The sequence below is a fragment of the Mytilus galloprovincialis genome, chromosome 5 (assembly GCF_965363235.1).
Source record: "Mytilus galloprovincialis chromosome 5, xbMytGall1.hap1.1, whole genome shotgun sequence".
NCBI classification, from domain to species: domain Eukaryota; kingdom Metazoa; phylum Mollusca; class Bivalvia; order Mytilida; family Mytilidae; genus Mytilus; species Mytilus galloprovincialis.
Window position 1 is genome coordinate 12945969 of NC_134842.1, and position 13612 is coordinate 12959580.

General features: G+C 32.5%; 1 protein-coding gene across 1 annotated transcript in view; it reads right to left on the reverse strand.

Annotated features, from left to right (window-relative positions):
* Window positions 1–13612, reverse strand: part of LOC143075176 (phosphatidylinositol 4-kinase alpha-like) — a 71872-nt gene that overhangs the window by 26633 nt on the left and 31627 nt on the right. The window contains exons 24-34 of the mRNA XM_076250513.1: window positions 13418–13501; window positions 12481–12690; window positions 11578–11670; window positions 11125–11209; window positions 10300–10359; window positions 9665–9792; window positions 8304–8462; window positions 6697–6848; window positions 5516–5623; window positions 4525–4652; window positions 3925–4059 (exon numbers count right to left, since the gene is read on the reverse strand). Of these exons, the coding sequence (XP_076106628.1) occupies window positions 3925–4059; window positions 4525–4652; window positions 5516–5623; window positions 6697–6848; window positions 8304–8462; window positions 9665–9792; window positions 10300–10359; window positions 11125–11209; window positions 11578–11670; window positions 12481–12690; window positions 13418–13501 (1342 nt within the window). The remainder of the gene's footprint in view (window positions 1–3924; window positions 4060–4524; window positions 4653–5515; window positions 5624–6696; window positions 6849–8303; window positions 8463–9664; window positions 9793–10299; window positions 10360–11124; window positions 11210–11577; window positions 11671–12480; window positions 12691–13417; window positions 13502–13612) is intronic.

A 13612-nucleotide genomic window follows, 5' to 3' on the forward strand; every position in this document is an offset into this window, starting at 1 on the left:
GGTATTGAAGAGCTGTGTATTCAATTCTAAATGACAGAAAAATCAGCCGTAAATCAACATACGTATGTTTCGTGGATATGAAAAAAGCGTTCGATACTGTAAGGCGGGATTTGCTTTGGTACAAGCTTCAAGTTATGGGAATTCGTGGCCAATTTTTAAATGCAATAAAATCATTATATGAAGATGTTCAGTGCACGGTTCGAGTGAATAATATGCTAACACCGTGGTTTGATGTGTCATCTGGAGTTAAACAAGGATGTATTCTCTCGCCTACATTATTCTCTGTATATATAAATGACTTAGCCGACCGTATCAACAGTCTTGACTGTGGAGTGTCTTTAAGTGAAAGAACATTAAGTATTTTGCTTTATGCTGATGACATTGCCTTAATCGCACCGGACGAACAAAGTTTACAGCGCATGCTTAATGTCCTGACAGACTGGTGCTCATCTTGGAAGTCGTCTATAAACCCAGAAAAGACTAAAGTTGTTCACTTTAGACCGCAATCGTTTGATATTTCAGACTTTAATTTTACATGTAGTAATTATGATTTAACAATAACGGATTCTTATAAATACCTTGGGATCTGGCTTGACGAACACCTTACATTTACAAAAAATACCAAGGAACTAGCAAAATCAGCAAGCCGAGCTTTAGGGGCTGTTTTTGGACGTTTTATTTCATCCGGTGGTATGTCATATAAAGTTTATACAAAATTGTACAACTCAATGGTGGAGCCTATCTTAATGTACGGAAGTGGAATTTGGGGAACAAAATCGTTTAGTGTAATAAACTCTGTGCAAAATAAAGCCTGTAAGTACTTTTTATCAGTTGGTAGAAATACGTCTAATATTTCTACTATAGGCGACTTAGGATGGACATCATGTTTGAATAAACAGCGTGTTTCATGCGTTCGGCTTCTGTGTAAACTAACACGAATGGATCAAAATAGAACAGTATATAATATTTGGAGTTGGATATCACGTCGACGAAAAGGCTGGAATACGGAGGTGAACATGATGGTGAACTTATTGGAAATTAGAAACATTGTTAGTGATGTATCATTAAGTACAAAAGTAGTCATGAAAAAAGTCACTGAACAGGTTAACATCTTAAATAATACAGAATGGCAGAGAGAACTCTTTAACGATCGCGGAAAAGACAATGGAAATAAACTTAGAACATATAGGCAATACAAAAGCAACTGTTCCGTGGAACCGTATGTGTCAAAAATTATTCCATGGCCGTACCGACGTGTAATGGCCCTGTTTCGTGCAGGCTCACTCCCGTTAGCCATCGAGACTGGAAGATACACCAAGCCGCCAATACCTGTTGAAGACCGTTTATGTGTTTATTGCTCTGACAAAAGTGTTGAAACTGAGAAACATTTTTTATTGAACTGTTGTCTATATAATGACTTAAGATTTGACCTTTACTCAGAATGTTCACAACATATTAATAGTTTTGAAAATTTGAATGACGATTTAAAATTTATACAAATCATGAATTGCTCCGAGATTCAGCCATTTTTATGTAAAAGTATTCATAAGTTTTTTATGCGACGTAAATTATTTACATAATTTTTAACTTTTTTCATGCGACATAAATTTTTTACTTAAATTTTTAACAGTGGACAATTATTTTAATTCAATGAGTTTATTTAAATTATGCATATCAGTTGATTTTTCCCCCGCAATATCTTAATGTAAATATTTTCACATATATGTGTGAAGGTTTAGATGTATGAATGTGTGAAGTTTTAGATGTATGTATGTGTGAAGTTTTAGATGTATGTAAAGTAAATATTTTTTACGAAACATTTTTAAATATTTTTACTTAAGTTTTATTCATCATGTTGAAAATACTCTAAAATCATAGTTATTAGTTTTAAAAATACAGTATTTCAAGGTATCGTTGGATTTTTAAGAACATGTATATATATTTTGTGCAATGTGTCTCATAAGCCAAATGATATGGCTGGGTATTGATTGTTCTATGTATGTTTTAATATTGTTGTATGATATGTATGTCAATCAATATGTGACACAATAATAAAATAGATTATTATCTTTATTTTTTTTTTATTATGTTATATAATGGAATATGACCACTGACCTAGTAATTATTGATACTATAAAATATAAGCTTGTTCCATTGATTATTAGCACTTGTTTTACTGTGGTTATAAGATACACCAATGAGGGCATGAGCTTGATTAGGTTTATCTAATTTACACCCTAAGTTATAAAAGGATAATGCAAAAATGTACATATCAAAAATTTAGAAGGAGCGTTTTTCAGAAATATAATCTTTCTTTTTGGTAGAGCATGATTATTACAAGTCATCTAATAACATTTTATGACATCTTGGAGTAAATATCTATAAGGACGACCTACATTTGCACTATTTGAAATTGACAAGCATTAAGTTTGCACAAAGTAATGGCAGTACATTTTGGCAAATCTACCTACTTCATGTTCATATGATGCATACACACATACACTGTCAAATCATTCAAACTATCTTAACAACATGTAAAGAAAATCGCAGCCATTATATACAGTACACAACTAATCTAAAACAGGTACACTGATATTAGTTACAAACAAATAAAATACTCTGGTTTATAAATATCTAATTTAACAAAAACTAGAAAAAAAAGATATTTCAACAAGAAAAATTAGAAAATGAACACAGGGTTCACAATGAATTGCCAAAAATTTAATATTTTATGAGAAACAGTAAGACACAAGACTCTCAAAGAAGCCAAAATATTTCTAGAGATGCACTTTGTCAATATGAACAAAGTATTGCCAAATGAGGATTTATAAATTCTACAAGTAATTTTTATGAGTATTTTTACATAATATTTCTTTAAGTAGCATTAAGCCCACTGGAATACTTTTATGTTAACTTTTGGTCTATGTTTAAGTAATGACTAAAATTGAGAATGGAAATGGGGAATGTGTCAACTGCATGGTTAAATAGTCTCTAGAATGGCCAGACATTATTTTCAAAGAATCTGGATATTATTGATTTTTAATAATGTCAAATTTGGTTTTAATAAGCTGAATGGCTTCAGAATAATGTTAATGTGCCAGTTGAGCTAAAAATCAAAATAAGCAAACATTAAAAACATACAAAACCAGAGTTTTTACTTGTTTTCTATTTTATGAAGATTTTCATTAAAATTGTTACATATTTAAATACAAGAAGTCAAAATGAACATTTAGGGATGCATCCTATACTTGCCATGATACACATCTGATGGGGCAACCCCAAAACTATGACGGGGACTGCTACCAAAGCTTAGTCGCGGACCACTGCCTATGCTTTGACGATGAAGGCTATTTATGCCTGAGAAAATCACACGAATATAATGTTCACAAAATCTTATATGATCTTTTATCATTTACAAAGCATGCACAGTTTGCAGAATTTTTTAGACCTATCAAAAGGTTAAACTTACTGGGTTAGGTCTTGTTGGTTTAGACAGATAAATACATGTATTTTTTTCATATGGATTTTTATGTGCTTTTTTTCATAAAGTATAAACACTAGTTAATAAAGAAAATAATGTACCTTATGGCTACCATGAAACAACAAAAGTGGTGTTGTGTACTAACACTGGGAAATCTGTGAATTAAACAAAATTGTTGAATTCTTAACAACACTGGGATTAGAAAGGTTACAACCAATCAAAACTTTTTCATAACTAATTTTAGCTTTCAAATACTCAAAGATTTTACAATTATACTTTTCTTAAACTTAAAAAAACATAAATATCTTCAGAACATGGTTGCAGAATTCAACAACTTGTCAAGTTTTGAAGTGCAAAACACATTGAAGCAGGGACATGAAACATTGTGTTCTATTTAAGTGAGACAAGTCACTACAATAAATGTTTGTAAGAAATATACATACTTGCTGATCGCTTTGAATATCCACTGATACTTGCATTCAGTGGAACCATCCATTTAGACTTAGCTATGTTCTCTGGAGTTATCCCTGCAGACCATGATAAACCTAGAGAATGCTGGGCATCAGTTTCTGTTGTAGCTGTTAATCAGAATATAGTAATGCATTAAAATTAGGGTAAAAATAATGACAAAAACTTTAAATTATGAAAATTTACCATGTAATGGTAAGTCATTGTAAAAGATTTCTGTGATATAATGGACATATCTAATCACCTTAAAATTAAATGGATAATTAGATTTCTTATTAATATTAAAGGTATCCTAAAAAAACATTAACTTTGTCTTCTTATATGGACATTTCCTGTTCTTTTCCAAATAAAATAGGATAAATTTCGCTGTTTTGTTGTCTTTATATTTTTTAGCCAAGGGGTTCTATATACAGCTCCCTCTTTGTAATCCATGGCAGATAAAAACAATTTTGTGTATACAGCAGTGTGCGATATTAGGACAAATAGATGTCATGCCCACTTTGAGTTAGGTATTTCTGTGACAATAACCATATTAAAGTACAACACTATGAATATGTTATTTCTGTAACATTTACCTGAGAAAGGTACTACGCTGTGAGAAAGGTACTTCTTGTCCTGATGCATCAAGTTGAAGAATTTAATTAATGTGTTGATGTCCTCTCTCAAATCTGATCCTTTATGAGTGGGAAATAATGGTCTTCTTCTGTAAATCAATAAATAATATTCAGCATTGTTACAAAATGTTATAGATCAACTTCTATTTCATGATATGTTACATTTCTAGTTAAAATAAAATTTGCTTTAGTTTTCTGTCACCTTCATTTGACAGTCATTTGGAAACCTGTCCAAATATTTCCATGTATGCTTTAATACAGGAATGGTCACCTTTTTTCCAGTAAAATCGCTATTCCTACCACACTTATAACAAATATTTTGAACAATCAAGTCTTAGTTGGGTAAAAAGAAATAATGTTAAGATTGCTAAGTGTGTCAGACTAGTATAACACCACAACTGGGTATACGTTCCATGGGCGGATCCAGCTATTTTAAAAGGTGGGGGGGGGGGGTCCAACTACATGTCCCCATTCAAATGCATTGATCGTAAAAAAAATCACCTGGAACCCTCCCCCTGGATCCGCCACTGAGTTCTCATCCTAAATACTGAATATACATGTAATATTTGTAAACATTACACAACAAATGGAAGTTTTTAACGACCTTGACTGGCTATTATAAACATTATACTGTATGTTAAACAATCAACAAATCAATTAATTCTTCAGTTATCAATAAAGCTTTCAAGTTTTTGTTGTTATATAGAACACTTCTGTTATGTTTGCATTTTTTTGGATATAATGATATCATATGATGAAAATTTTAAAACTAACATATTGTTTTCTCCAAGAACATGGAAGTTTTTATACACAAATCATATTGCCAGTGATTTTAAGAGTCAAGCTGTGGTTTTATTCTACTAGTTTGAATTTTAATGTTCACAGAATTCATTCTTCTTCTCAAGTATCACCATTTTATTTCACTGATGAGAAAAACAATTGTACAACTTACGCAAAGTAGTCCAGTGCTGAGGCATAAACCCTTTCTCTTAGAACAGTTTTACTGGTGGTGTTTGGTAGTGTATCTCCTTGTAGAATAGATAGACCCATACATAACATCCTGTAAATATATCCATCATAAGGCAAGTGTTAACAATCTGCATTCGATTTGAAAGTTGCAACTTCATTATTTTACAATGTACCTATAATAAGAAATTTTGAGAAACAAATTAAATCAATTTTGAGGGTAATCAATCCCTTTCTGTTCACTTGAGATCATCCATACATTTTTTGGGGGGAGTCTATTTAACTCAGTCTTCAGTTTGTTGTGCAATGTTTGTACATTCTTGATAATTTTTTTTGTTCTCCTTTTTTAATATGAAACTACAAGAAACAAAGAATTTGTGGGAAAAGCCATTCATACCAATAAATAATCAATTTTATACTAGTTTGTTTAAAGTCTGTCGTTGTAAAATGCTTATTTTATTAACATTTTTTACTTCAAGCTTTCAACAAAGATTTTAGTTCTACTCCAATTTTGAATTCTGTCTTAATCTAAAAGGTCTGTATATACTAACCTTATCCTAGGACCAACAGCTGACAGATGTCTGTATATACTAACCTTATCCTAGGACCAACAGCTGACAGACGTCTGTATATACTAACCTTATCCTAGGACCAACAGCTGACAGATGTCTGTTTATACTAACCTTATCCTAGGACCAACAGCTGACAGATGTCTGTTTATACTAACCTTATCCTAGGACCAACAGCTGACAGATGTCTGTTTATACTAACCTTATCCTAGGACCAACAGCTGACAGATGTCTGTATATACTAACCTTATCCTAGGACCAACAGCTGACAGATGTCTGTATATACTAACCTTATCCTAGGACCAACAGCTGACAGACGTCTGTATATACTAACCTTATCCTAGGACCAACAGCTGACAGATGTCTGTTTATACTAACCTTATCCTAGGACCAACAGCTGACAGATGTCTGTTTATACTAACCTTATCCTAGGACCAACAGCTGACAGATGTCTGTATATACTAACCTTATCCTAGGACCAACAGCTGACAGATGTCTGTATATACTAACCTTATCCTAGGACCAACAGCTGACAGATGTCTGTTTATACTAACCTTATCCTAGGACCAACAGCTGACAGATGTCTGTATATACTAACCTTATCCTAGGACCAACAGCTGACAGATGTCTTGAGATCATTGGTGGATTTCTGCCAACAGTTATAGACAATGATTTGTTGAGAAGACCTGTCAGGATGCTAACTTGGTCATTACTACAATACTTTGCTATTTCTATCCTCTCAAATAGAAACTGAAATATCAATAATAAAAATATACAAATTTTGCCAGTATAATAGGTCAATAGGCTATTTGCCAATTCCCGTTATTGACCTTGTAATTAGAGATCCCTCTTTCAGTTGTCTCCCTTATGAGGGACATTAATTTTCATTTATAGTGGAGAGCTAGCAAAACCAGCAAATTTACCTGTGCGTAATGTGAGTAATCTTTAAGGTTTTCAAATCTTTTAATTACATTAATTTGTTGTTAATCTAAATACTTTTGACATCAGAAATTATTTTTTATGAAAAATTAGTTGAACTGCCGATACATCACTTTCAATTCATCATTCTTTGCATTGGCAAAAGCCAATTTTGTCCGGTATGGAACCAGTCTACGATTGACAAAGGGAAGTAATTTGTTTAAAAAGTGTGTAATAACAGAATCAAATCGGTAATTGGCAAATGGACTATTACTCTAATAACTGGACATCCAAAAAGAAATTTTCTTCAAACGGCTTAATTTTACATCTACCATGATGCATTGTTTTAAAAAAATCCTTTATTTGTAAAGATATTCAAATTATCAACAAATTACCTATTTTTTTACTGCTGATGCTAATTGATGACAATAAAGCTAACAAAGGATAACACGGGGCATGGTAGGTGGGCTAGTGATGATCGTTAGGTGGATACGTTATTACCCGAAAGTTGGCTATCACTTGCAAAATTTATGATTTTCTCTCCTAATCTTTTGTCCACTCAATCTCCCCTAGTTTTGGTGGGGTTTGTGTTGCTAAGTCTTTAGTTTTCTTTGTTGTATTTTGTATACTGTAACCTTACTTGGGCATGTATAGTCCGGATTTTTTTTCCTTAAATATGTAGTTTGTACAAGGGGTGCGGACTATACACAACTATAGACGGTTTTCGAAAATATATCATTTTTTTTTTTTTTTTAAATTTCGTTTTTTTTCTATTAATAATGTATGTTGGAGACGTTTATTATATTCATTTCATTTAATCTTATTCTTTTATTTTTTTTAACTTTTCTCTTCAAAATTGATTATTCAAAGTTAAAGGTGTGACATCCTGCATAGGTAATCAAGAGGGGTAATTAAGGATTAAGTATGGGTATGTAGCAATTAAATAATGATGTCAAGTTTTTTAACATTGAACTAGACTTTTATTAAAATTTACAAAACTTTTCTTCTCGATTTTCAGGGGATGAAAAGGGGGTGTGGACTATACATAAATGCGTACTATACACAGCCGAATACGGTATGTGTGATCTGGAATTTTTTCTTTCATTGCCATGGAGTTTTCAGTTTGTTTATGACCTGTGTGTTTGAATGTCCCTTTGGCATATTTTGCCTTCATTTTATTTTAAGCTCCCACATATATATGATTCCAACCCATTCTCTTGAATTTTTTCTTTTTCTGGTCTGACGTTTTTATTAAAATATGTTCTTCATTGTTCAATTTTAACAAACCTGGGTCCATAACTGATGAGGTCCAACAATAGGAGGATGAGGCCCAATGGTATCATTCTCTGTCTTAGCTAGAGGGTCCACCTCTGGTCTGTCTTCTCTGAATATACCCAACTTCTTATCAATGGTCACCTGCCAGGCGGCTGCCATCTCACAGAAAAACTACATAAACATAAAAAGTAAAATTCCAAAATACAAAGAATCTTGCATATTCAAGAGTTTATTTAGTAGGTTATTTCTCAGTGTGTCTCTTGCATATTCATTTTATATCCTTATTCCAACTTGTAACAGGCATATAATGTGATGGGATAAAACCAGTTTTACATGTGTGCAAATATCTTAAATGATGAGTTCTCATTGGCCATCTTACCACATCTTCTTATATCTAAATATCCTCCATCTTTTGTTTCTTTATCAAAAATATTTTATTTAAAAATCAAACTCACAATAAAAACCTGCACAGTGCAGGTAAAAATAAAAGTAGCATGTGTCAACCAGATACTCCGCAGGGTGCAGCTTTATACGACCGCAGAGGTTGAACCCTGAATGGTTGGGGCAAGTATGGACACAACATTCAAGCTGGATTCAGCTCTAAATTTGGATTGTGATTAAATAGTTGACACAGCATAGGTTTCTGACACAGAATGAATGTGGTCTAATGAACTTAAAAATTTTTTTTCCTTTGAGCAATTCACTATGCTGTTGAATATTAATCCTCTCAAAAAATGCTTATTTTGGCCCTTTTTTGGCCCCTAATTCCTAAACTGTTGGGACCTCAACTCCCAAAATCAATCCCAACCTTCCTTTTGTGGTCATAAACCTTGTGTTTAAATTTCATTGTTTTCTATTTACTTATACTAAAGTTATTGTGCGAAAACCAAGAATAACGCTTATTTGGGCCCTTTTTTGGCCCCTAATTCCTAAACTGTTGGAACCAAAACTCCCAAAATCAATCCCAACCTTCCTTTTGTGGTCATAAACCTTGTGTCAAAATTTCAAAGATTTCTATTTACTTAAACTAAAGTTATAGTGCGAAAACTTAAAGTATTCGGATGACGACGATGACGACGATGACAACGACGCAGACGACGACGCCAACGTGATACCAATATACGACCACAAAATTTCAATTTTTGCGGTCGTATAAAAATGCCCATGCTCAAGCTTTGCAATTTTCCAAGTTAAAAAAGGGACATTACTCTACAACAGTAATGACTCACAACCCAAATTTGAACTCTGACCGTCTGTTGTGGTTCTTAGTAATGTGTATAAGTATTAGATGAGACAAATTAAAATTGGAGTGGATTTCCAGTATTGAGCTTAGTATTTTTAAAGTTCTCTTTCAGGTGTTAAATTGTGTATACCTCAATATTAAGGTCTCTCCTAGCAGCTAATAACCACTCCCAGCATGAGACTGCAGCTTCCATGGCCTTAGTTGTAAACTGTCTTACAGGGGTCCAACAAAGGGAATGAAGTAAATGTCTGTGACAATCTGTAAATACATTCAAATATCTAAAGTGTCATCAAAACATGATAAAATTATAGGAAACATTTTTGTTTGTTTGCTTAAAAAAATATTTTTGAAGGAAGACTTGCTCAGAAATGATATATTTTAAACTTTTAGACTGGTCTCAGAAATTGTATCTTACCATCTCAAAACACTGAAAATCATTTCTCCAAAATTGTCTGTCACAAAGCTAAGTTTGCAATTATTTTTGTTATATATGCTGTGTGTTAGTCAAACTGTTTCGTAATAAATAATTAAAAAAAATATGGATTTTCAGTGAACTAGATTACTTCTTTCATTGATTTTGGCAATGTTTAAAAATCAGAAATTCTGTCTTAATATTTACTTTTCCTTTCAACAATTGATACAAGGACATGACATAGGGGGAATTCTGATTATTATAAAACAATCTTGTTTTACTTGGTCAAACCCTAATAAGTTGTCAGATGTAGAAAGGTCATGTATGAAAAATATTGGTTAAATCTGAAATACCTTTACTGTTGACTAAGAAAGCACAGATCCTAAACAGTCCTTGTATAATTGCTTCATCCTCTGAAATTAGAAAAATACTCAGTAAAAAGATGTGACAATTAAATGATATACAAGCACTGGTATCTTGCAATACATTACTTACTTTAATCATTGGCATTCATCTCATAAATTCTTGAGGGGGGATAGGACCTTTATCGGGACTCCAGGATCGGGTGTTTTTAAGCTCAGGATTTCGGGATTGACCCTTTCAGGATCCGGGATTTCTTTTTTTCGAATTTCGGGACCTCGGGATTTCGTATTTTTAAGCCCAGGATTTCGGGATTTCATGTTTTTAAGCCCGGGATTTCGGGATCAGCACCCATCCTACCCCCCCTCATTCTTCCTCGAACTATCAAGATGGAGAACAATAATAAAGCATTTCTTTGTGATATGTATCATAATAGCCTAGTTCAACATTGGAATGTTGTCTCACCCATATCTACTGAATTACTACTGACTAAAAGTTAAAATCGTTCATTTAAATCAATTCCTAGATACGTCAATAATCAAGCATATTTTAAAATGAGTACATATTATGTATTTTAAATATTATTGCCAATGGGTTGGTCATCTTGATGTATAACCCATATCTCCTCTTATTCCTATCACTAAACCATTCAAATTAAATATTTACTAATGTAACAGATTTGTCAGACAAGTACGATCTATTTACCTTGTTTCTTTATAGCCTTCTCTAACTCTCCATACAATAACTGTACGATCTATTTACCTTGTTTCTTTATAGCCTTCTCTAACTCCCCATACAATAACTGACGATCTATTTACCTTGTTTCTTTATAGCCTTCTCTAACTCTCCATACAACAACTGAGCAAGCTGATCATCCTTACAAATCGCTTTCATTCCAGCAACCTACAGGTTCAAATAATAGTCAGTCATTTTATAACTTTTACATGAGAAAATTGCAATAACAGAATAAATAATAGCAATTTAATATTTATATCTAAATATGGAAACATCTGATAACCAAAAAGCGTTAGCATTACATATGCAAAAAAATTGTTGTCTCCTAAATATTTAACTGGAACACAAGTAATGAGCATATGTAATTTTTCCATGAAATCTGTGGAATGGCTAACACATGTTACTTCAGATCTAGGATATACTTGCATCCCACAAAACCATTATGTTACTTTTTTTATATGAAGAAATGCATCTTTAAAACACCAAAGCAACTATATCTATTGCATTTTTATGCATTTTTTTCTGCAATATCATACCTCTCCAGTGTATCTACTTCTAAGGTTCAGGTTGGCCATAAAACTAGAACTGTCCTTTGTTACACTATTTGGCCTTCTTTCTAAAGTTGAAGACTGTAAAAAAATTAACACAAACATATAATGTATCTAGTTACGTAAGAGATACATTTAATACATATTTGTGTATTATGAACAGATATATCATGTTTAATTACACCGAATGTTAATGTTCAAAAACGCATTGATGATCGTGACATTACAAGCGTCCAGTCGGATAGAGTATTTTTTGGCAAATACCACGGCAGAGAGGGTAAAAAAGGCATATCCTTTTTGCATATACCCCGGCAACGTTAAAAATGAACGATATTCATTTGATGGCAGTAAATTGGTGAAAAATACACTGGCTATCAACCAATCAAAACGGAGGATTCTTACATAAGGTGTAATTATATCCTATAACTAGACCAGAAATAAGACTTCATCAAATGTTTGTAATTGTATTTGTACACTAATCATATTTGAGAAGAAATATCTAATAGTTTTCAAATCCAAATATCCAAAATATGCCTTCAAATCCAGTACAAATAAATAAATAAACTCAAACAGTGTAAAAATTTCTTATTCACCCATTTACTTTACAGCACAAATTATTGCTTTTCTTAGAAGTTGCCAACACTACATTTACAATCAGAAACTGTACATGTATTTATTATTACAAGGTTAGGATTTGTAATCAAAAATGTTCAGACAGAGTTTGAACTTATCTATTTTAAAAGATAAAGTATCTCAAAAGAGCTGTTCAACTGCAACAATCTACATATCAAGTACAAATAATTTTTCAAAAAGCTTTTAGAATAAAGTTTCTAGAAATGACAAATTTACTCATGCATGATCAGTGGTTTATACTATGACTTTATTACTTACAGCCAAAGGTGAAGCTGTTCTGTTGTATCCAGCATAAGTATGTACACTCTCCATGGCTAGAGCCACACCAGTGTGTTGTTTTAGTCCCTCTGTGGACTTTTCTACCTCATGTAAGTATTGGGCCAGGTGAGACTTTGTAGTGTTTGGAGCCCACTTCATGGACTCTTTCAGTAACTCCTTACTGTAGGCAGCAAAGTCCTTAACTGTGCTCTGTGAAATAGCAAGTATAGTTATATGTTAAACATGCTATTATCATGAAATGAGACATGAATGCTACAGGCCTAATTAATTATCAAAGGTACCCGGATTATAATTTAATACGCCAGACGCTCGTTTTGTCTTCATAAGACTCATCAGTGACGCTCAGATCAAAATAGTTATAAAGCCAAACAAGTATAAAGTTGAAGAGCAATGAGGACCAAAAATTCCAAAAAGTTGTGCCAAATACGGCTAAGGTAATCGATTCCTGGGATAAGAAATTCCTAAGATTCCCAAAATTCAATGTTTTGTAACAGGAAATTTATAAAAATGACCATAAAATTGATATGCATGTCAACACCTAAGAAATGTCTAATAAACTACTACAATCAACTTAAAGTAAATACTACACATTCAGAAATTATTGTCTGCACTTCTTATTGTGATGTCAGGAAAATCTGTATTCAGATAAAAAAAAAAGACAGATATATGTAGCAATAGCAATATTTTTTATTTTTTTAATGCTATATATACTGAATCTGCATTTTTTTTAATTATTTAATTAGAAAATGGAAACAGGGAATGTGTCAAAGAGACATTTACCCAACCAAAGAGCAAAGAACAGCCCAAGGTTGTCAACACAAGAGATTGTTTCTGATGCATCGGTTCCTACTAAAGAATTTTATAATACTTTTCTAATCACTCAAATCACCTTGTAGAATTCTTTACAAAACATTACCTCTCTATCTGCCAGGTTATCTCTGACTCGAAAGTTGAAAGGAGTTCCAGGGACATCAAACTCTGGTGCCTCTTCATTTGGATCCTACAAAAACAAGAAATCACTGCTTATATCTGACATAATTATATTTTATACCTTAGCATTGACAAACTAGTTAAGCTTTATAAAATATATATACATAAGTATCAAGCAACA